Genomic DNA, 23,788 nt, shown 5'->3' on the forward strand with positions numbered 1-23,788 from the left:
ATTTGTTGTTTAGTTCCCTTTTGTTGTCCAGGGTTTCATCAGAGGAAAAGTTAGGAAGTAATTAACCATAAAGAATAATGGTAAACATGAATGTACCCACATGTTGTGTTGATATGGGTTTTACTGCCCCTTACAGTAACAAAAAGGCTGCCTGTTTGATCAAATCTGAATGTTTTCTAATGGTTTTATTGAGTAAAATAGAGGAATAAGAGGTCTTCATGTTGTCAAGGATGAAAAACTTACGTTTCAACATCTTCACAGCGACTTTGGTCACCTTGTTGTCAGTCTCCAGGCCATATGCTGCTGCCTCAACAACCTTTCCAAACGCCCCTGAACCCAACACGGCACCTAGGAACCAGAAGGTTCAAAACATAAGCCAGCTGCCAACGTCACATTTTCTATTGTTGTCATAGTAACTGTACCAAGGCGAAGCTTGTCCCTGGGAAACTCCCACTTGTGGTTGTAAGGCAGCTGTGAAGGGTCAACAAAGGTGTAATTGTTCCCATCGGAACTCTCGATGATCTTCCAGCGGATCTCGTACTTTGGTCTCTGTAGAAAGGAACAGTTGGAACAGCATCTGATGACTGGACAGGTGACCAACCAGAGGGCTCATGTGAGTGACATACCTGTCTGCACCTGTGAAAGACAACCGATAGGAGTAGGAGGAGAACAGCCACCACAGTCAGAGCTCCAATAAGAGGAAGCGTAAAGATGGTCTGAGGGTTTGGACGACCTGAAAGAACGCAACGATTGGCTGTTGAGTTAATCAGTACATCTGTTAGTCGTTCTGATCAAATCTTTGCTTGTGTTACGTACGAGCTTTAAACACTTTTCTTGACTCTCCCATTAGGTTGGAGGCGACACACTCTACAGTGACCTCGTCTGTAGGCAGGTGAATGTGACTCCGAAGCTCCGCCTCATTGCTCTCCTCCTGTATTGTCCACGGTGTGGCAGATACCTGATATGCCGAGACGTTTGTACACCTGCATGACAGAAAAAGTTAAAAACTACGGTAAGACTTTACTTGAAGTTTTATACATAAGGCTGATATTATGCTGTCATTATTATGACATGACACCTGTCATTAGCATGAATAAGCTGTCATTAAGTGTTGTTCGTTACCCTAACCCCTAATATTAACCTGTTATTAATTTATTTTAATTTATTTAACTCATAACTTATTTATTTATAATTACTTTCATTATAGGGGTGGATGGGTGAACTTGGATTTTTAAATGGTGGTCCCAACTGCATGTATATATGTATATATCACAATTTGTTTTAAGTTGGTTTTACAGTAAATATGATAAAAGCAGTTTATCCCCACCTTCAATTACTCTAGGTTCTTACACCTTACCCATTCTTCCTAAACCCTAGCCCTAACCCACTTTCCCTAACCCTAACCTCCCCTTCCCCACACCTAACCCTAACCCACTTTCCCTCACCCTAACCCTAACCAATTTTTCCTTACCTTAACCCTAATCTTCCCTTCTCCACGCCTAACCCTAACTCCAGATACCCCCGAGCCCTACTCTATAACTTTTCTATTTTAAATCTACTGTTATAGGGAGGGGGAAGGGGTTCCTGTAGCTCGTGCCTTTAAACATGTCCATCCCTATACCTAACCTTTAACCCTAACCTAACTTAACCCCAATAGATCCCTCCACCTAACCGAAAAATGCCAACATAGGTCCAAAGGTGTCATAATTTAGTGAACGACACTTCAGTGAATGACAGCCTTCATTACACCTTATTCATGCTAATGACAGCGTAATGTCAGCCTTGTGTATAAAACTTCAAGTAAAGTGTTACCAAAACTCAACTCAACTCAACTGTATTTATATAGCGCAAATTACAACAAAGTCATCTCAGTGCAAAATATATGCTCCATAGTAAGAAAACTACTGATACGTGGTTCTGCAGTCCCTTCTCACAAGCTCTTTGTGTATTCACTTGACAATACTGACGTGTGCTGGAGTCCAGGGCAGTGGAACCACAGCACTGTTGGGGGAGGAAATCCTGAACTTATGCAGGTCAGAGTGTTGTTATCCAATGTAATGGAGACAGATGGGGAACCTGAAGAATCAGAACCAGAGTGTGGTGACAGACACAGACAGTGAACCAATACCAGATCTTCATTGGAAGAAAACAAAAAATGAAGGTTCTTACGGTAGATTCGGAGGTCGATCCTGTGTGAGACGTTCAACATCACATTGGAAAAATGAAAGAAATAGTGACCTTGATCTTTTAGATGCACCCGCCTTAACAGCAGACTCAACTCAGACCTGCAACAATCGAAAAATGACACAAGTACCGACAAATAAATCAAGTTTTTTTTCTCTGTCACATATTTTGGATGAAAATAACAACAACAAAAAAAAAGTATAGAACATAAAGTTTCAGCTGTGCTCAATACTTTAAGGTATAGTCTGCAATATTAGAGAGCTAGCAAGATTTGACAGTAGCACCTCCTTTAAGTGCCACTCCCTAAAAATCTTTAATTAGGAAAAAAACTTTCAACAGTGAGAATATAAATAAAAAAATACTTTTGGTTGAAACTGCTTCAAAAATCAAATAAAACAAACAAACAAACAAAAAAGAGTGTGTTCTCATTAAACATTAGTGTGAAAAAATATATACTATATTCAGACATTTTGCACGGTGAGCACACTAGTCATACTCAACTGCCCCACGATGCATTGCGAATGTGAAATCATTCTGGGACCAGTTTAAAGCTAAAAATCAAACATTCCCTTTCCATAAAAAAGCTACTCTTCTTGTCTTTCATTAGTTTTTAACACTTTTGTAAATAGGGCTAAAATGAACTGGAAGTTTGTCAGTAGTAAATGGTGGACATTATGGAATATCTGAAATGTAGAAATGAAAAGTGTATACTTGAGTTTTATGGATCAAATGTGAACATGTTGATATTCTACTTGGTCACTTTCTCACTCGTGTTTTCAGAACTTTCAAAGGTGGAGAATCTTTAAATAAACAAAATTATAAACTTTAAATAAACAAAATTATAAACTTTAAATAAACAAAATTAGAAAAGGAAGCACGTTAGGGCTGTGTGCAATGCACGATAGCACTTTAAATATATATATATATATATATATATATATATATATATATATATATATATATATACTTTTAATATTTTTATATATTTTTTTTATTAAAAGGCAATTCAGGGCTATTTGCAATGCACAGTGGCACTTTAAATAAATTATTATGTTAATGAAACTCAATAATGTAAATTTATTGTATGCACTCCTGTGACTGACCAACTCTGAGTATGTGGAAGTGAACTGCTTTTCTTTCCCGTCATTTTATCGCCCTACAGCATCCTGTCTGTTCTCTTGAGAGTGTAGTTGTTCTGATCCCAGTGTTCCATTTAAATGAAAAGTTACTGTATTTTATGATCCCTATGATCTTTGTCCTGTATGTAATCCTTTTGTATATTGTTTTATGTCTCTCCATGTCTCATTGTTAAGTGTGACATTTTATTACATCAGCCTGTCTAGGGACAACAGATGGAAATTAGCCATTGGCTATAATCTGGCATATTTACATTTTTCATTAATATGTACTGTCCCTACTTAAATAAAAAAATAAAATAAATAAAGAATCATCAGAGATATTTAGCCCTTGTATGCTTCAGGTTTTTGTTGTAGGTTCCAAATGCATCTTGGGAAACTTGGAAGTATACTTCATCATCCTGATCATGGCCGGCCTTGCAGCTGGGCAACCCATGCGATCTTCTATTGTGCCATATGGTGGAGGGGTGCCATATTGCAACCCCTAAATCAATTTAAAAATGGATCATAAATGTGAAGAACATCCTTTACAATCACTGTACATGCTTTCTCTTAATTGAATATTAATATAACAAATCTTTAACTGTACCTGCTGATCTACTACCATGGCTGACTGACCTGCTGCTGCCTGCAGTTGAAGGTGAAGTGGGGGAGGGGCAGTGCATATGCGGTTTGTAAAATTCATACAGAGGAACGCGGTTGAGTTATCATTTTTGCTTCTATAATGAAAAGGATATCCAAGCTATCAGGTGCAGCATTCAGAAAACAAAGAAAGGAGAAGTAAAAACGCAGAGGTGTGGGACAACGTTAACTACAGGTATCCCAGTATGTGGAGAGCACTGATAATTGCATTTGAGATCAACAATATCTCAGGAATGCCTTGCTCAATGGACTCACATTAATGAAGCGTTGAAGCAAATTTCATTTGATGAAACCATAGATGCCTTTACAGCTGGAGGTCCAGACGTGTGAAGTTTTTAACAACATTGGAGATCATTTAACATTGCCTGCTCTTTATTTGTTGCTTAAAAACAATCCTCTGCCAATATTTATGCTATTTTATCACATTTTCTTTGATATATTTTACCTCCCTCATTGCATTGCCTTTTTGCATATGTAGTAATTATTGTTCTATTCTATATAAGTCTATTGTGTTGTTTGCACATTGTGTTCTTTGGTTTTAAGAAAGTAGAAATTTTGTTGCACTGGAACTTTTATATTCTATTTAAACTTAAAGCCCACTCTTGCCTTGGGCACCGAATTACAGAAAGCTGCCCTAGATACTAATCCTACTTAAAGTATATAGTAGAGAGTATATACTCAATGACTTTGTAGCGTACAGTATGGAGTGTTATACTTCGAACACAGCCTGTAGGTTTATTTTTCATTATTTTACCTTATATCGCTGGCAGCCTGTTTTTTCTGCTGTATGAGGATGTGTTGAGTATCCAGGTGTGCTGGCAAGGTCCACTGCTGGCTTCTGATTGGAGGATAAGCCTCAATCACAAAGGTCATCATCAGGTCTTCGCCCTCAACAACCTCCACACTGCTGCTGCTAACATTAGCCCTGCTAGCCTCTGCATTGCTAATGTTAGCTATCAGCACGCTGCTGTTTGGGCTGATTTGCTGTGAGTGTGCGCTGCTGTTAGCATGTGTGGTCCAGGTGAGCTGCAGGTGTGTCCTCAGGTACGGCCGCTCTAAGGAGCACAGAGCTCATCATTAGGAGGAAGCATCTTTCATCTGATTGGTTTGGATCCACCTACCGAGCACATGAAGCCGGGTCATTGTCTGGGAAAATCCAAACTCACTGACAGCTGTACAGGTGTAAACGCCATGGTGTCTCCTGCTGACCACGTCCACTATCACCGTGCTGTTCATGTAAAGGTGAGCGTTGGTGTTGCGACGAACGACGGTGACATTCAGATGCTGGAACAAACCCAGGGACCAATCAGAAAGCATCCTACCAGGGCCATTGACACCTGAAAGCCTGAGCTCTCACCTGTAGATGGGGGTGTGTCCAGGTGAGGTTATACAGGTGGGAGGGGTTACTGCTCACACAGGTGGCTTCAAAGCGCTCACCTACCAGACGCACATATTCCTTCTGTCTGATGGACACAGATGGACATCCAAGCTTTTCTGTTCAAGGACGAGTAAAACAAACACAAAGGTCAGTCACGTGAGGACAGGGAAAGGACAGAAAAGGAGGGGTGAGACAGAGGAGGACAGCTGAGGAAGGGTCGGACAAATGACAAACAGGTGAACATAATTAAGAAATGAAGGCTGCGTCTGTATAGTCCCTCCTATCTCCTTTCCTATCCACTTTTCCTTAACCCTGTGGAAGATGTCACAGGGTTTAGGACAGATGTTTGGAGACTTCCTAAAGAAGTTAGGGAAAGGCCATCACATTTGTTTTGACAAACAGACGCACTTCCACTAGGTGACGTCATAATCAGACGGCCGCGAAGGTTAGTGACGTCTGCTGTGGTGAAAAAACTACAAATTTCTGAAAATGGACTAAAAGCAAATTTCTAACACTTTCCCCTGTGCCTCTAACCACTGATAGAATTTCAAAGATCACACATTTTGAATGTAAATCAAAGAAAAAGAGGCTACCAGGCTACGAGGATCAAAAGTGAAACTAAAAGAACATCACATTTCACACTCACCTTCCACTCACTAACCAAAATATGTAAAATTTAATGAAATTGTGACATTTATGCAAGATACAGGCCTACATAACATTGTAGGCATACAAATGCACAACTGCATAAAGCATTCCTAGGTGATTTAAATACAGTATGTTGAATAAAATTATGTTTCTCTTCATTCATTTCCGTGAACGCTCTGATAAGCGAATCCTTTTAAATGTTGTCGTCGCATGAAATTGTGGCAGCATTATCTGGTCTCCTTTGGTAAAGGATGTATCAGTGTTTCCTAGGCTAAAGGAGGTTATAAAGGAAGCATTGAGCCTCCTTTCCTTTAGCTTTTAGAGAATTGGAACAGTCCTTATCACTTAAACACTTCCGGGGGTTAGGGAGAAGTGGATAGGAAAGGAGATAGGAAGGAATGTTCAGACTCATCCACAGACACTTTACTACGGCCACCTGCATGTGTGCCAAGTCTGCTAAACTTTCATTGTTGCTGTAACTAGAATAAACCACATTGAAAGAGACCAAATCCTGTCATCTTTCCTCTTAGCTGTTCATGTTAACTCATTCAGTGCCAGCCATTTTCAGAATTTCTACCCCCCTCAGTGCCAGCCGTGTTAGAGCATTTTGACTGATTTTAACATATTTTGTACTATGACTATCTGAAATCTGAGACCAGATTTTGAAAGATTTAAGTCTCCACTTTCATCAGAAAAAACATCATTTGTTTGAAGCTTGTTTCTTTCTTCCGTAATCAGCAGTTGAATAGAGCAAGTTTGACATAAGTCGCCAGTTTCATAGCAAAAAGCTGAGAAAACAGGCTTTTTCTATAAAAATCTGTCAGTGACTTTGAAGCAATTTTTACATGATCAATAATCCACTCAGGTCCACACATGTTCTGTGTTAGTATGTGGTGCTGTGAGCTGCTGGATACTTCACAATATCACTTCATAACACCATAATCTCCCTCGTTCCTGCTTTTCCCTCCTTTGCTAATTGTAGCATCAGTGGCTAATCTCTCATCCAAAGGTGTGTTGCTGCCACCTTTAGGGCACCAGGTGGTCATTACATCAACAGAGAAGCCTTTTATTCACAGTGTATCCTAGCAACTTCTGTGGAAAAACGCAATTGACATAATATTACGTCAACGGCACTGAATGAATTAAAGATCCGGGAAGAAGGTAGAAAAAAACCTAACCTTACACCTTGTGTGTGTGTGTGTATTTTTTGTTTTAGCTCTGTCCCTTTCTGTTATTTTTTGTTGTTTTTTTTTTTTTTTTAATTTAAAAGTGAGTTCAGGTTTAGCTCAGTGCTGTTCTTCAGTTTTAAAAGTAAGACATCATCTCCATCCCTGACGTGTATCAGCTCATTCCCTCCCTGTTCAATTACTGACGGCTGTCACAGGTGAGAAGAGAAAAGTCAGAAGACGTTTTGAGATGGACAGAAACATTTGGGAGAGACAAACACACAGTGTCTCACTGTAAACATATAGTTGAACTGGTTTGGAGGCCACGCGTTTCCCGTCTTTCAGGCCCGAACACACATATTTTCCGCTGAACCTCATCTCTGGCTTATGAATAAGGGCTCCCCTTCTTGGATCAAAGGTCACATTCATGCCAGGTGGAAGGCCCCGCCCCACGGTCTCCGATTGCAGCGTGAGGTTTGTAACTGACGGGTCGGTCAGTAGACATTTAATCAGGAAGTCCTTGCCCTCCGGCAGACTGAAGAAGTACCGCACTGAGCTGACAAACACACTGGACACGTCTGTGGAGTCTGACAAGACGGAGATGTTAGTGCATGAGGTTGGTTTTTTGGGGAAAAATACAAAAATACAACAAGTCAGAAGTACACACTATACAAATATACAGAAAGGGAACAAGCAATAATCATAAATACACAGTTGAAATAAAATAAATAAAAAGGGATAAATTATTATTCCACTTCAAAAATATTGTTACAGTTTTGATGCTTTTTTGTATGAATAATGGACAAAGTCTCGATATATTCTTTACATTCACACAGAAAGTTTACAAAAAGGGACAAGATTTGTTGAATTTACACTTGTGTATGTAGAATTTACCATAAATAAAATTAACATGTTTACAATGAAATCAACTTTGTTTTTCTTATGTCCAAAGCACATAATAATACATTTACAATTAAATTGAATATTATTCATTCTGCGCTGTAAGTAATTTTCCATTTGAGCCCAGAAACCAATTGAATGAATACAGTAATAAAAAGTGCATTTAATGTCTGTATATAAAAATTTGGAATAATACAGATTGGTTGAATAAATATTGTGTAGGATTTTACTGTGATTTTCTTTAATCCTGTTGCTACACAACATTTTTAAGGCAATGTCCAAGCCGTCGCCCAATCAATGATGCTAAAAAAGTTTCCCCAAAAGGTGTTGCCCCGAGGAGATGTTAGTGAGGTCACATGACCTGTTAATGCCCCGATGAGGTCACATCCTGTTTGTTAACCATGGTCAAAGAATCACAATGAGAGCTAGTGGATGATGGATCAATATGAATATACATACCAAGGTTGGTATAGATATTGATCGATCTCTTGCCAAGTGGATGATGAGCACCAAAAACTAAATGAGTGTTTTTTTTTTACCATACTCATAAAACCAGAGGTGAAAGTAACAGATTACAAGTACTCATGTTACTGTAATTTAGTTGCTTTTATGAATACTTTTTTTGTATATTTCTAATCACTTTCTAATATAGTTTTACTTCAGTATGTTTTAAAAGAAGTAATTTGTTACATTTCTACCATTACTGAGTACATTTTTTTTATTTTTATTTCAAGGCACATTGAACATAATCCATATGTTGTTAGTCGTACTATTTCTGATCAAAGCTCAGCCACTTTCTTGGGTTCAGGTTGTGGTTTCTACCTATTAAGTTGTTACCCACATGGCATATTTCATGGCACAGAGTTCATAAATGTAGCTATACTTAGAGCCGGAAACCTTTTATTTTATACAGATGCCTCTGTGGAAAATATATTATGTTCCAATTGTGCAAGATTTTCTCACTTCCTTTTTAAGTTTATACATGAGATGTTTATTGCATGCAAGGGAACCGTGGCAAGATTTATTACCAAAAATAAATGGGGGGTGAAGGTTACTATTATTACTGGCATTTTGTAGACCAGCCATGTAGAAGTTATTATTACCTTCGCCAAGAGAGCGATGAGCAGTAAGGATATGTTTTACCCTCCATTTATCTGTCAATCTGTCTGTCAGTCTGTCTGTCAGTTAGCGAGATAACTTGAAAAGTTTTTAATGGATTTGGATGAAATTTTCTGGAAAATCAATAAATGGGACAAGGAACAGGTGATTTTGGTGATTTTCTGGCTACCAAAAGAATATATACTTGTAGATATATATCCCATTCATTTTCCCCTCCACACTATGGAAGTTGTGATGATGTCATAGGTTCTCTCAGAGTCAACAGCTCAATGTTGACAGGTAGTCATGGTAATGGAGTTTACCGTGCTTGAGCTGCTTGGTAGAGGTCTGTGAACTCCCAGTGTTTTTCTCTTTTAGTTTATAATGGGAAACATTGGCTCTTTATGTCTTCATTTTAATTATTATTCCCCCAGAAACGTTTTAACCCCTTGTTACCCTTTTCCATTTAGCAACTTTTTTTAGGCCGGGCCACGGTTGGTGCTACCAAATCATTGGCACATACCAATATATAAATGGGCTCATTACCCCGCACAATTTGTGTTTTTTCTTACATTTTTTGGCCACTTTTTGCCCAAATAAGCTAACTTTTGCCCAATTAATACCACTTGTTTAATTTTCTCCCTCCATTTTGTCTCTTTTTGTTCCAAATGTTGGTCTTTTTTCACTATTGTTTGCCACATTTTGCTCATTTAAGCAACCCTTTAAATACCACCTGGTTCTTCTTCATTTGCCCATTTTTTGGCCACTCTTGACTGCTTTTCGCCCATTTTAGTCATTTTTCACTCTTTTCTTGCCGTGTTTTGGCCACTTTTGGACCATTTTGTTACTATGTCTGCCTCCACTCGCTCATATAAAAAAAAAAACACTATGCAGCGGACCAGACCGGCCCACTTTGGGTCAATGGCCAGATGGCCCTGGTATCAGAACAATATCGACAATGACACTCGGCCGAGATTTACTTGATATTGGATCAATACCAAATTTTGCAGGATTGTGAAATTGTCTTGTCTGACTAATCAACCCCAAAATTCACAATGATAATAATATAGATAATAAAACTACTATTAATAAATAGTAATGACTGTAGGAGTTTTTTCTCGTACCTGTGACGTACAGGTGGATCCAGGTGCTCAGGTCCGTGTAGCTACACCTGTACGTCCCCGTGTGTCTGGGTGTAGACGTCCTCACTGCCAGGAATCGCCTGTTGGTCAGTCTGTTCCACGCCGTGCTGGATAAACTGAAGTTTGTGTTGCCATGGCAACTAAGGTTGAAGGCTGAGCCGGCTCTCAGAATCACATCAGATCCGTCTTTGAGAGGGCGAGAGTTCAGATGCATTGACAGAGGGCTGAGAGTGACTGGGGAGAATATAGAATAAACATCATCAGGTCAAACAAAACCAACATTAAACTGCTTTGATGTTACCAACCCATGAGTGGGACTGGTTACTTTTTTTTTTTTTTTTTTTTTTTTTTTTTCCTTGTCTGCACATGCTGTTGAAGGTTAACACTACAAGAAGTGCAATCTTTTAACAGCAATGCATATTTTATTATTGCAATTAAATAAATGAATTTATTTCATTGCATAATTGTGACCATCACCAGCCCTCCCTAGGGAAGGGTAAATACTTTATTAAAGGGAGGATGTAAAAATGAGAGGGCAGTGTTACACCAGGGTGAGGGGGGTGGGGGGGGGGGGGGGGAGTTAACAGGGAGGAGGGATACAAGATAGGAAAACGAATGGGTGGGGAATAGTCAATAAGTTTCAAGTGATGTGATGTGAAATTGTGGTTGTGTATATTGTGCTTATTGTTGTGTTATCAAGCCAGTCTGGTGACCAGTGTGCGGCTTAGGAATAATGGAATAATGATTGGATATCGTTTAACCCAGTGGAATTAATCTAACAAAACTTAATTTCAATAAATGGAAAAGGGAACAAAAGCAGACAATTTAGTTTCCATTTAATTGCTGGATAACTCTTGCGTGGAAACTCAGACTCTCTCAAATTAAGCCAAACATAACATTAGTTCTATTCATCATCTTAACCTAACCGTTCTCATTAGAGTTGTATTTCACAGATAATGGGTGACAGAAAATGCCAGTAGGCTAATTAAATAAATCTAGTGATAATTCTAAATAATATTTTTTATTATGTGCTTACAGATTTTTTTTTTTTTTTTTAATATATATCATTCCTTAGCAGGATAGTTAAAATTCAAAAACAAATTTCACTGTAGGGCTACATTGTATATGACATTACATTATTATGTTTTTCAAGTGTGCAGGAGTAGGCTAGTGTGAACACTGAGTCTAGAGCGGATCAGGCAGGTCAAATCTAGAGCGTTTGTTTTTTTTTGGAATTGGAGTTTATCCAATCAAAGTTTACAGCGATTCCAGTGTGCTGTGAACACAAACACACACGGCATTGTGGGTAAGCAGGACAACTGGCAATAGTGTGAAACAAAAAAACGACATTGAGAGTTGAACATTACGTGTTTGCAACTATTTGGTGGCTTTTATAGTTTTATCTTTCATAAGCTCTTAGTCTGTGACTGTACTTTTTATTGTTTTTCATGTACTTGTCTTCTGTGCTATTTATTTGTTTTTAGAACATTTTAGTATTTTTTTGACACTGTAAACTTATTTTATGTACTGCTGCCAGGACACACCTGTAAAAGAGTTTGTTTATCTCAGTGGGATCCTGCTGACTAAATAAAGGCTATTGAAATGAAAAAAATCTGGAGCAACACAAAGGTGAAGAGACTAATTGATATCTGGAATGTCTCATAAGCTGCGTTTCCATTACCCTTGAAAATGCACAAAATCTAAATAGCGCAATAAAAACTGGTAATGGAAACATCATCAAATATGTCTAAACAGTTTTCATGAGGAGGAATTTCAGACGTTTCAATATTTAAATGTGTTGCAAAAGCACTATAGAAACACTTTTTCTGCAAACACACATCACAGAACGTGACGTACCGGGTCACATGACCACTTCTCTCTGAGAAAACATGACGCAGTACATGTGGACAGAAGAGAAGACCGAGACATTTGTTAGCGTTATACTTCAAAATTATTGCTGCCACATTAGACGTGAAACAACAAAGGAATACGGGGTGTTATTAGGAGGTTCTGAGCGTCCGTCTTCCTGCAGCGAAGTCTCACGGGATGAGATTTCACAGAAGTTACGAGGCTCCTGCCGTTCAATGGAAACATGTTCAAAGCGCAATTATATTCCTACTACTTTATTTTGCTAAAACCTGTAATGGACACCCAGCTACAGATGCTCGAAGCACGGCAATTAGTTGCTGCTTTATTGTTAAATGCTGGGAAAGAATTTCAACATGCTCTTACAATGTGCCTGTTTTTGACCATGAGATCCTCTTCTTCTCATTTCTATTTGTCTGTCCAGAGAAGTCTCTACCAGAGCTTTTGGTTCATAACACGGGTTCCTTCTTGGAGAGCTGCTGTCCTGCATGTTTTAGATGCTCTCCTGGTCCACCATAGCTGGTTGTAATGACTAGTTATTAGACTTTATGATCACACGAAGATTAAATTAAGGTGTTATAGCAGGCGGGTGCATGATGGCTTAGTGGTTAGCATGTTTGCCTCAGAAGGTCCTGGTCCCGAGGTGGACACTTGCGTACTTTCTGTGTGGAGTTTGCATGTTTTCCCTGCACTTGCGTGGGTTTTCTCTGGGTACTCCGGCTTCCTCACAGAATCCAAAAACATGACTAAATTGTCTGTAGGCGTTAATGTGAGTGAATAGTTGTCTGTGTGTCTTTGTGTTGCCTTGTGATGGATAGGTGCCTTGCTAAACGCTCAATGAGAGCTGGAGATAAGCACCAGCAGACCCCAGCGACCATGAAATAAGGAGCAAGTAAGGATGGATGGATGTTCTAGCAGGGAGACATCTAAAACAAGCAGGGCAGGAGCTCTCCAGGACAGGAGTTGGGCACCCTTGGTTTACACCTTACCCAGACTATTGTTAGTTAGAGTTAATGGGTTCATATTAGGATTATTTATATATGTATTAGTTGTATATAATTTTAATTATTTATGTAATCAATAATTAGGTCTTTTTTAGACTAGGGGTATTTGGTGGTCTACAAAGCTTTCATCAACTGCAATCGAAACCCCAACACTAACAGATGGACAGGATGTTTCACAATCAGAGAAAAACCTGAAGATGGAACTGAAACCGTTTGAGTTTTTGTTCAAACTCTGACTCATTTTCTTGAACGTTGAATATCTAAAGGCCTTTTTTACCCAGAATGAACACTTTTTGTTTTTTAATTGAACTATTGTTTCTTTAATTTCTATTTCTTTAATTGGTTCTACTAACGCAGAGGTTTCATCAGCAGTCAGTTTGGCCAACTTAAGAGTTTTAAAGAAATTCACAATATTTATCAAAAGCATTTGATATTGTTTTTGGGTTTGTTTCAACATGATTAGAATGAGGTTGTTTAATTTTAGGAACTATACGACTCACTTGTGCCCTCTGTAATTGAAATGATAATAACCTGCTGGCCTTGTTTCCCAGTTCAAAGTATTACTTATCAATGAACCTGAGGGCACCCTCTGCCTTATATGTTAATATCTCATCTACCTTGGTTTTATTTTCTTTAAGTTTATCTGAAATGGTTACTGAGCCAATCACACATATTTAACACGGTGTATGTCTTTTTTTTTTTTAAACTAAAAAGTGATCTAACCGTGAGTAACTCCCATGCACTTGCAACATGAAAGTGAAATCTCTCTCATTTGGGTGAAGATGGCATCTTTCAAACCTACTTCCTTCAACATACAATATGATAGACTTTTAGACATCCTGGTTTGAGGTCTTGAGGATATTGGTGATTTGTCTGACTTATTATTCAGGACACAATTCAAGTCCCCACCAATAATAAAAATACCTTCCCTATTGTCTGCTATCAGATGTGAGCTTTTTGAAAAAAAAGGGAGCAGGGAGGAGAGATTCAAGGTAGAAAATGGAAGGGTGGGGAAGAGTTGATTATTGTAAAGTGAGATGTGAAGTTGTAGTTGTGCATATTGTGCTTATTGTGTTGTGTAATCAAGGCCCCCCACCAACATCCACCGCACCACCCCCAAGACAAGCATCAGGCCACACCCAAAGAGAAGTGGCACCCCCATGCCTCGCCAGGCCTACACCGCCCGGAGACCCCCCGCAAAGAGAGCCCCCAGCAATACCCCACCCAAGACCCCCACTCCGCCATGCCCGACCGCACCATCCTGATGTATTTATGTGCTACCATTAATTAAGTTTTTGGTGTTCTGTTTCTGTACGTGAGGCTATGGAGCAGTGCTTTTTCTTCAACTGTCCCAGTATCTTTTTTCCTTTTAATTGGTCTGTTTATTCCCTTATATTATAGATAATTAAATTAAGTCCTTGTATGTGAATTGTTTCATATAACTCAGCCCTGTCCATTCATTAGCACCTGTAAACAACCTTTATTTTTAACTCTTAACTGCAAATGTATAAATATAGATACATTAAATACAGTGAAATACACCACCTGTATCAGATAAAACAAAATAAGAACATTAAAAACATAGAACAGAACTTGCACATTTCCAGTCAGACACAGGACACAATCTGTAAGTGACCCCCCGTGATGATGGGACAGAGAGTGGTGACCTGATCTCTCTATGGTAACAATGTGCAGTAATGGCCAATATTACAGTAGTTACTGTTCTGGCCTGCAGCGAGCGGTGCGCTCTTTCAATTTTAATGTCTGAGTTAATCGGCAGCTCCAGCACTTTGGGCAAAAAGCCTTTTACAAACTCCACCACATCACCTTCTTTACTCATTTCTGGTATTTGGAATATACAAAAGTTAATTCTTCTTAGCTTGTTTTGTAGGTCGTCACATATATCCGTGAGTTGTTTATCACGTTTAAGCAGGTAACGTAGCACCCGCTGCTGCCTTGCTTCTGTGTCTTCCACTCCGCTCACTCTGCCTTCCAGCTCGTAAATCCTCTGTTGATGATCACCCAGTTGTTCTTTAATATCAGTCACCGCCTTTTCCAGGCGCTCAAGGGTCTGAGAAGTTTGTTTGTGCCCCTGGGTATTTTCTTCGCAAAGTTTTCTCATTTCCTCTATCATCACAGATCCGGCCTCGCACGCCTTGTGGCTACTAGCACTCAGGCTAACGCTGTCCGAGCTCTGTGTTTTATCGCTCATTTCTTCCAGAGTCCCCTGCTTTCCGGGCACCTTTTTCCTCGAGGAGGGGGACATTTTGTTCAAAGGTTGGTTTCCAAACTGAAGACCTTAATTATCTATAGTTGTCACAGTTTTCTATGTTTTTCTGACTTAGCTTTGTCTCTGGCCTTTGGTTCTCACCATGGTGTCACCGGAAGTTTACGCTTGTTTTTTCAAGTAGTGATACATGCCCACAGAGTCTGCTTAGTAATTATTTAATGTACACTACAGGACGCAGATGAATCCTAAAACTAGAGATGGGCGACGTTATTGGCCGATATCCGATTATCCGCCATAAAATGTAATAATGGTTGGTAATATTAGTATCTGTTTTTCTGCTAATATATTTTCCGCATGTCTACATTTGCTGTAGTACACTGCATGAAATATAATCTTTTCTTGAGAAATATGAATGTTTTTTTTTCTTGCAAAAAACACCAAACTAAAGCACCAGCAACTCTCCCTATGTGAGTAAGTAGTATAAGAAACTTTATTAGGAGAAAATACTTAAAGTTGCAGTATGTAGAATTGTGAGACTTGTATGGAATCAACCACTCTCTTGGATTTCCAAAGCTGAAATACAGAACCAAGAAAAGGAGCAGAGGTCCAGTTCTCTCAGAACACCTTGAATTACAATATGATCAAAGGTTAGCAAGGATTTTTAACAAAATTAAGCCAAAAAATCACGTACATACTGCAGCTTTAACAAGAGAGAGCAGTTTGTTTTCCTACAATATTCAAAAAGGCCGATCAATAACGTGGTCTTACTTCAAGAATCGCAGTAATCGTTAACCATTTGGGTCCTTGACAATTGAATTTTTATATATTGAAAATGCACTGGAATTTTAAATAAACTTAATCAACGTCTATTGTATTTTTCTAAAGTTTACGTTATCTCCTACATGCTGATTATACGGTACTGTGCCACTGATGGTGAATTGGATTGCACAATAACATGTCCCTGAGTGTGACCTTTCCATAGAACCCAAGATCATAACTGTATGACAAGCCATAGTGGTGCCAAATGTACCATTTGGAGACACTGAAAACAAAAACACATATGGGAATGCCTGGACATTGCCAGCTAAAAACAGCTGTAATATATTGCACCTTATACTCTGCTTTCATCTTGTTTTCAAGCCAATACACACAACTAAATTTGAACTGTTTTTGACAAAATAAGCCAAGCGAGGATGGACATATTTGTACTCTCATGTTCATACTACAATAACTCAGTTGTAGTCAGGGCCGGCTTTCTGGACAGGCAACACAGAATAATTAAGAATAATTTAAAAAGGTATAATAAACTTGAAACACACCCTTTACAATCACTGTACATGTTTTCTCTTAATTGAATATTAATATTAAAAATATGTAATTATACCTGCTCATCTTCTGCCCATATTTATATTTATTTTGTTTTATTTCTTGTTCTATTTTATATAAAAATATATTGTGTTGTTTGCACATTGTGTTCTTTGGTTTTAAGATTTGTGTTACTGACTGGTAAAACCAAACAGAATGTAGAAATGTCCTTGTACATATTATTTAAACTTTTGATTGCACTGTTTTGCATTGCTTTTACAGTTATCATTCCAATTTGGGAATATCTTGCACAGGTGTTTTTCTGAAATCTGAGTTGACCTTAAGGGGTTACTTTCCATAGTCTTTTGTCAGCAATTTGTTTGTGTGCATCTTCAATTACACCACCGGCCTAAGCCCGCAGCGGCAAGTTTGGTTCTAGTGGTTTAAATTTTGAAAGGTACAGTTGTGGAATTCATCCAATGGGACATCCCATTGAAAGTAGGCTTAATCTGTTAATTCCATAGAAATATATATAGAATTTGACTTAAAATGAAGTTGGGGGAGTGGTCTATGTATATATTGCTATCTTTTAATACCATAAATTATGTGTTGGACAATATCAGACATTGGCAAAAAGCTAATTTTGAACATCTCTTCCCAAAACCTTTTACATAATGTCTTCCACATGTTGTTTATATCACTTCACACAAACAACATCTGCTCGTGTCCCGGCCCCTACACACACACGCACACGCACACGCACACGCACACACACACAACCACCCCTAACTTCTCTTTAAAGGTCATTTTGATAAAAAAAAATGAGGAACTGAGAAAAATGCTTAGTCCTCATTGCTGAGAGTCCAGTATTTTAAACAAAACGATAAAAAGTTTATCATTGAGACATAGTAAACAGATTAACTGGGAATAATTGCATGATAATTATAGTTTAATAATATAGAGAAAAAAAGAGAAGACTGAAAATTTGAGCCTAGTCCTTCCAAAAACAAGTCATTTCCCCTTCAGATGAAACCTGCTGAGTTGGCATTTTTCACTTTGAGGAACTTAATTTATTGCGTTGCATTGTCTTCATTTTGGATGTAAAATGTGTGGTTCTAGAATCTTGTAGATTTTGCTATTTAAATTTGACAATCCATTCTTGGTTTTTAAAAGAGTAAAAAATGAACAAGTCCTTTTTTAAAGAGACACTTTATCATTATCTAATGCACTTTGTTATTTTGACCATGATTACTGCTTCTCTGATAATGCATTGCTACAATTAACTTTACTATATTAACAAAAAGTTTAAAAAAAAAAAACCAATGAAGTAGACATCTCTAATAATGGATTTTATATAGCGCTTTATCATAGGCACTCAAAGTGCTTTACATTGATGTGCATTATTCTTTCAAACAATGTATCAAAGTTTATAAAACTTTGATAGGTGTTTTAGCAAAGATTTTCCTTTTTTTTATGGAAGTTTCATCGGGATAATAATTCATTCTGATTCAGCTGCGTTTTCAGCTGATATCACACAGCTTCTTACAGTTATTTTCATAAGAGCATATGGCTACATTTACATGAGGGCTTTAATTCCCCTTTAATTCAGAATAAAAATGTAATCTTCTTAAAGATTAAAAATTACTTTTTGTCTTTTTTGAAAATTGTTTTGTTTTTTTCCCCCCGACAGACCTGAATATATCACGTCCAATCAGAAGCCTTCCCAACCCTCAGACCGAAAGCAGAATGGAATAAAGTCAAATAAACATGCTTCCATGTAAACCTCAATTCAGAATGACTATTTTGATGTAAACACAGAGCAAAATACTTTAATTCTGAATTATTTAATTGAGAATGAAAAAAACATGCAACCGTGGCCATTGTTGCACTCAGTGAGCAGGCTGCTCCCATCTGTGTATCTCATTACCAAAACGTGTGCAGCTCACTTTAAGGTGTATGTTTTCTGGTTTTTTGTCGTCTTCATGTCTCTAAACAGTAAACCTGTGATCTACCAACCAAACTTCTAAAGCAAGCCTTATCCTGAGCAGTAAACACTGGCTTAAACAAACCAAGACTTTTTTACCCTGGACTGGCATTGATAAAAGTCATTCAGCGAGGGCTCAACCAATCCAAGAGATATTGGCTCCAAATAAGTTATTGTTTACATTTCCCCATTGATTTTTATTCTCACGTCTTTGATCAGTTTTCCATGCGCACAGCAATCAAGCTATATTCTGAAGTGGATTAAGGAGCGCTCGTCTTGTCTGAGCATAGTCCCATGGACTGCGTCAATAAAACAACCAGGCTTCTCATTACTGGGCATGGGACAGGTGTGCACCTGTGGCTGGGAAAAAAAATAACATCACTTAGATTAAGATTAAAGATTAAATCGGGGCTTTCGCTACTACATTAATGGAATTTGTCCTCTGCATTTAACCCATCCCTGAGGAGCAGTGGGCAGCCATTTTGCGGCACCTGGGGAGCAGTTCGGGGTTAAGGGACTTGCTCAACATCCCATAGTGATGGCCCAGGTGAGGCTTGAACCGGCAACCCTCCGATTACAAGCCCAGCGTCCTTAACCACTAGGCCACCACAGCCACCTCAGGAGGCTGAGAATCCATCAAGGAAAGAGATAATGTTTGAGGGAGCAGTAAAATAGCATTGACCAAGAAAGAGATCAAAAAGCAGACACTTCCTAGGGAGAAACAGATCAGAGGCCATTGACCAAGTGTCAAGTGGCCCAAAGCTGCACATAAGAGGGAATGGGAAACAATTATGGCATGCAAGATCAGGCTTGATCACCCTGTAGCTGGCCACCTTTGATGAAGGTTAAAAAGGCCGCAACACCCCCTGATTCAAAGGAACTCTACTGATGATGCATCCCAAAATTGACATCCTTCCCATATCAGAGACACAGCTCCCACACCACTCTCAAATGGTAAACCATCTTTTGATACAAAGGACGGTTTAACATCACATCCTGTGTTTAATCATTCTGCAGATAAGAAAACCAAACTACTGACAAACAAAGTCTGACTGACTTTAGAGGTGGCATTGTATTCCTTACCAAACACTCTGTATTGGCTTGTGACGTGCAGTCAGGGTAGGCAGTGCCTTCCCAAGGGTGAATTTATATTTTGATTGTTTTAATTATAGTACAATTGTCATTATTTTTTCAATTTCCAATAGCCTACAGTACCTGTAAGTTTGATAGTGTCAGCATTTTATGCTTAACATCCCTATATGACTTAACATCCCTATTTCCTGGTACTGCAGAGACACTGCACAAGTCTCACTCCGCTGTAACGCAGGAGGAGGCCACACCCTCTCCCAAAGGCCCATAGACTGTAAAAAAAATGGGCGCGATGTCCTCCATAGTTCCCACTCAACATTCTTGAAGCCAAAATACAGCGCTAGGGGCGCAGCCATCCAGCAAATTTGACGCCATTTGGAGCCAGAGTCTACGCAGTAGGGTCGTGCGGGGGGAGCCCTGGTATTTAGCGTATTGCCCAATCATTGGCTGTCAATCATTGTAATATATGACAACAAATCCCATATTTCAACCTCAAAAAAGTTATTTAAAACAAACTTCACAGAAAAATGAGCAATTGAACACATTGTGTGGTGATATTAACTGATGATCACAGCAGAGTTTAGGTTTGGAAAAAAATTATGTGACGAGTATTTTAACTTTACAGTTTAATCCAAATCCCATCCGTTAACATTGAGGAGGCGGGGTTTATGACCTATACTGCAGCCAGTCAGCAGGGGGAGCTCTAAAAAAAAAGCTTCACTTTTGGAGGAGCTTGTCTCGTCCATTCTTTTTACATTCTATGCTCTGGCCTCATAGCCTGAGTTTATATGTGTTAGCGTATGTGCAGTCAGTTCCCCAAGATGAAAACCATTTACATAAAAAGGCCGATTACTACGCTGCCTTTGGCCTTAACCGTGCTATGCTAAATGCTATACGTACGTTCACAGTGCATTAGTGAATTGATACAGTGTGGTCAGCTACGTTCTCTAGCTAGTGGGCAGAATAACACTACTTTTTTTTGAGGAAGCTTTTATATGATGGGAGACCAACGCCTGAGCTACCAGACCTTCAGCAAAGGAAAGGTCAGAAAATTATTCGTACATTCCACAGTGAAGGGTACAAAAGAAAGGATTGGGTTTGTGGATGCGCCTCACTGAACTGGCTATTCTGAGTTGTTTTTGTAATTTTTTCTGTGTTTCCAACACAAACAATGGATGCGCTGCCGTGTCATGAGATATATCTTGTTGAGAGAGTATAGAGGCTGTATTGAATAATTGTTTATGTTTCTTTAATGGTGTGCAATGCACTGCCTACCCAATCCTAATGCTCACGGCACGTCACTGGTATTGGCATAGTTTCACGAGGACTGTAGAGGGACGTAACAACTGATAACAAAAAGTTTGTCATGTTTTTCTCTCATCTTTCTCTCCTTTAGCGTTAGCAGCATTACATTGGTTTCCTCGTTCCTTCAAAAGTATGTTTTCTGCTTCTCGCCTGCCATCAACATTCTTTTTATTCCAGAGGAAAGAAGAAAAAGTGGTGAATGTACCGGAGATGAAATAAGCTAACATGTTTAAACGCACTACTAGCTCGATTATTGATCGGTTTATCTGGGTGATTTAATCAAGCTGTGGATTGTCCAATCCCTAAATTATTTACATGCATTTCTATCAAACTAAGACATTTATTCAGTTTTTTTCACAGTCTTTTGAAGAAAGTTTTGCCTCGATGAGAATTTGTAAAATAGAAAAAGCTAGCGGTGATTCTGAAGGTCTAAATTATATTTTTGTGTCTGTGATTTTTAACACTAACAACAGTTTGAGCAATAGTTCAGTTTCTGCTATTAGACAATAAATAATACAAGACGTGATTAACCAGACCAAAAATTACAGTTTCATCACTTTCTACATTTAGATCAAACCTCAATAAATAAACTTTTTTTTTAGCATTAACTGCATTAATCTGATCTAATGTTCACTTATCCTGAACAACTTTGGAGAGACAGTAAAAATACTTTAAATAAGAGAACAGAAGATACATTATATACAATTAGGAAACCTGCATTTCCAGAGAAAATACAAGTCAGAATGTTGTACGCAGAAACAGCCAAACAATTCTACGGGTTAAACTGACTCTGAGGGTTATACTGACTCTGAGGGATTTTCTTGAGTCAGTATCATTCCTTGGAGTCAGTGTAACCCCCTTTTCTTTAAAGGAGTCAGCAAACATAGGGCACATGAATTATTTAGAATTAAACACAGTGCTAAAGCTATTGTTAATATGTTTTACCTGCACAGCAGCAGCTCAGGCCGATCACCAGCAGCACAAACTGGAAACACATCTTTCTCTCCCTCTTTCTTTCTTTCTTTGGTCAGACTGAAGCAGTAGCAGAAGCAGAATAAAGTAGTCGGACATTTCAGATCAGTTCCTCTTTTTTCTCTTCCTTTTCTCCTCCTGATCCTCTTTCTGAGCCTCCTACAGCTCCTCCTTCTGTTGTAGATCTTTAACTTCCAAACATCCAACGGTGAAGCCACACTAGTCAGTTGTAGTCAGCATCCATCACTCTCTGAATCTTCTTACTCATCACAAACGTCAAGGTTTTTAATCCAGACAAAAAAGCACCAAAGAAGACAACGATGCGCCTCGGGAAACCCATCGGTGCATGGATTTGGTTTAGAGATGTTTACAAGTAAATATCTATTGTTACTGAATATTTTCTGTCATGTTGAAGGTGACAAAGATAAAATCATCCATCAGGCCCATGGCCTATCATTACCATAATGCAGTTTCTCAAATGGTGGTACTTATACCCCTAGGGGTACGCAATGACACTACAAGGGGTACTTGAGAGAAAGAGAGAGAGTGGAAAATTAACAAATGAAAGCATTAAAAATATGGGTTTTTATAATATGTGTTCATACTAAATAATACCAGCAACTCACAAAACAACAATAAAAACACACAAAATAAGAGAAAAATATGCGTAATTACAGAAAGAACAATCAACGACAAAATACACAAAATGACACAAAAAACACACATACTAAGAGAGAAAAACACTATTACCAGCAACACACAAAACAACAACAAAGACACACTAAATGAGAGAAAAACACACAAGATCAGTACAAAATACACAAAAATATCCAAGAAACATACAAAACAATGCCAAAAACACACACACACATACTAAAATGCAAAAAAGGTCTGCGTGCATGCGTGCGTGTGTGTGTTTGTGGAGCAAATATCTCCCTGGCGCGATGTCTGTTCAAAATGAAACTTTGTCAGTGGCTTCCAAATACCATTATAAGTGTGTGCATCCGTTATTTTGGAGTAATTTGGTGTTGCAAAACATTCATTTTAATTTTAAGATTATGGCTCCCTCTCGGTAACGGGTGTGGTATTGAGCGTGCTACTTCCGGTTCCAGGTCACCGGTTTATGACGTCACTGTGTCGCATTTTGTTTGGGTTTAAAAAAGGTTAATATTAAAAACGTTTTTGTACTGCTAAACATTATTTAAGTTAATATTTCAAGGTTATTTTAAATTATTCCTGTTGTTACGGCAAGATTTGTGGTTGACCTCATTTGGAGACATGATTCATTGCTCTGGTTGAGTGATGGAGTCCAGGCGAAGCATTGATGATTTTATAAAAAAGGTTTATTATAAAACTAAGTAAAAAAAAGTACAAAGATGGAACAAAAATTAGTGACCGTCCGGCCAGGCGATCCGAGGACACAGAGAGAGACAAAATCTGACACATCACGTATATCCCTTCTCAGTTCCCCCTCCCTCCTCCCCCCCCGGGAGATAAAGACAGGACAGAGTGGAGGAGGTGGGGACAGGCGGAAAGAAAAAGACATTTTCTTCTTGGGTCAAACAGCCTGTTCCCTGGTATCTGCTTGATTGTCTTGGAGACGGAGGTGTGTGCGTTTATGTGTTTGTGTGTATGAATGGATGTGTGTGGGGTGTGTATGTGTGACACAGAGGGTGCCTATCCGTCTGGCCTTGTGGTTGTTTTGAGAAGATATCGTGTGCTTTGGAGAAGGTGGCCTG

General features: G+C 38.7%; 1 protein-coding gene across 1 annotated transcript in view; it reads right to left on the reverse strand.

Annotated features, from left to right (window-relative positions):
- Positions 1 to 22,157, reverse strand: part of csf1rb (colony stimulating factor 1 receptor, b) — a 28,435-nt gene extending 6,278 nt beyond the window's left edge. The window contains exons 1-12 of the mRNA XM_028466316.1: positions 22,023 to 22,157; positions 10,277 to 10,528; positions 7,448 to 7,741; positions 5,320 to 5,456; positions 5,084 to 5,246; positions 4,717 to 5,017; positions 2,170 to 2,285; positions 1,968 to 2,076; positions 817 to 983; positions 627 to 733; positions 423 to 549; positions 244 to 348 (exon numbers count right to left, since the gene is read on the reverse strand). Coding sequence (XP_028322117.1) covers positions 244 to 348; positions 423 to 549; positions 627 to 733; positions 817 to 983; positions 1,968 to 2,076; positions 2,170 to 2,285; positions 4,717 to 5,017; positions 5,084 to 5,246; positions 5,320 to 5,456; positions 7,448 to 7,741; positions 10,277 to 10,528; positions 22,023 to 22,074 — 1,930 coding nt within the window. The 5' untranslated portion in view covers positions 22,075 to 22,157. The remainder of the gene's footprint in view (positions 1 to 243; positions 349 to 422; positions 550 to 626; positions 734 to 816; positions 984 to 1,967; positions 2,077 to 2,169; positions 2,286 to 4,716; positions 5,018 to 5,083; positions 5,247 to 5,319; positions 5,457 to 7,447; positions 7,742 to 10,276; positions 10,529 to 22,022) is intronic.
- Between the last annotated feature and the right edge of the window lie 1,631 nt (positions 22,158 to 23,788).

This window comes from Gouania willdenowi, chromosome 14, assembly GCF_900634775.1.
Source record: "Gouania willdenowi chromosome 14, fGouWil2.1, whole genome shotgun sequence".
Taxonomy (NCBI): domain Eukaryota; kingdom Metazoa; phylum Chordata; class Actinopteri; order Blenniiformes; family Gobiesocidae; genus Gouania; species Gouania willdenowi.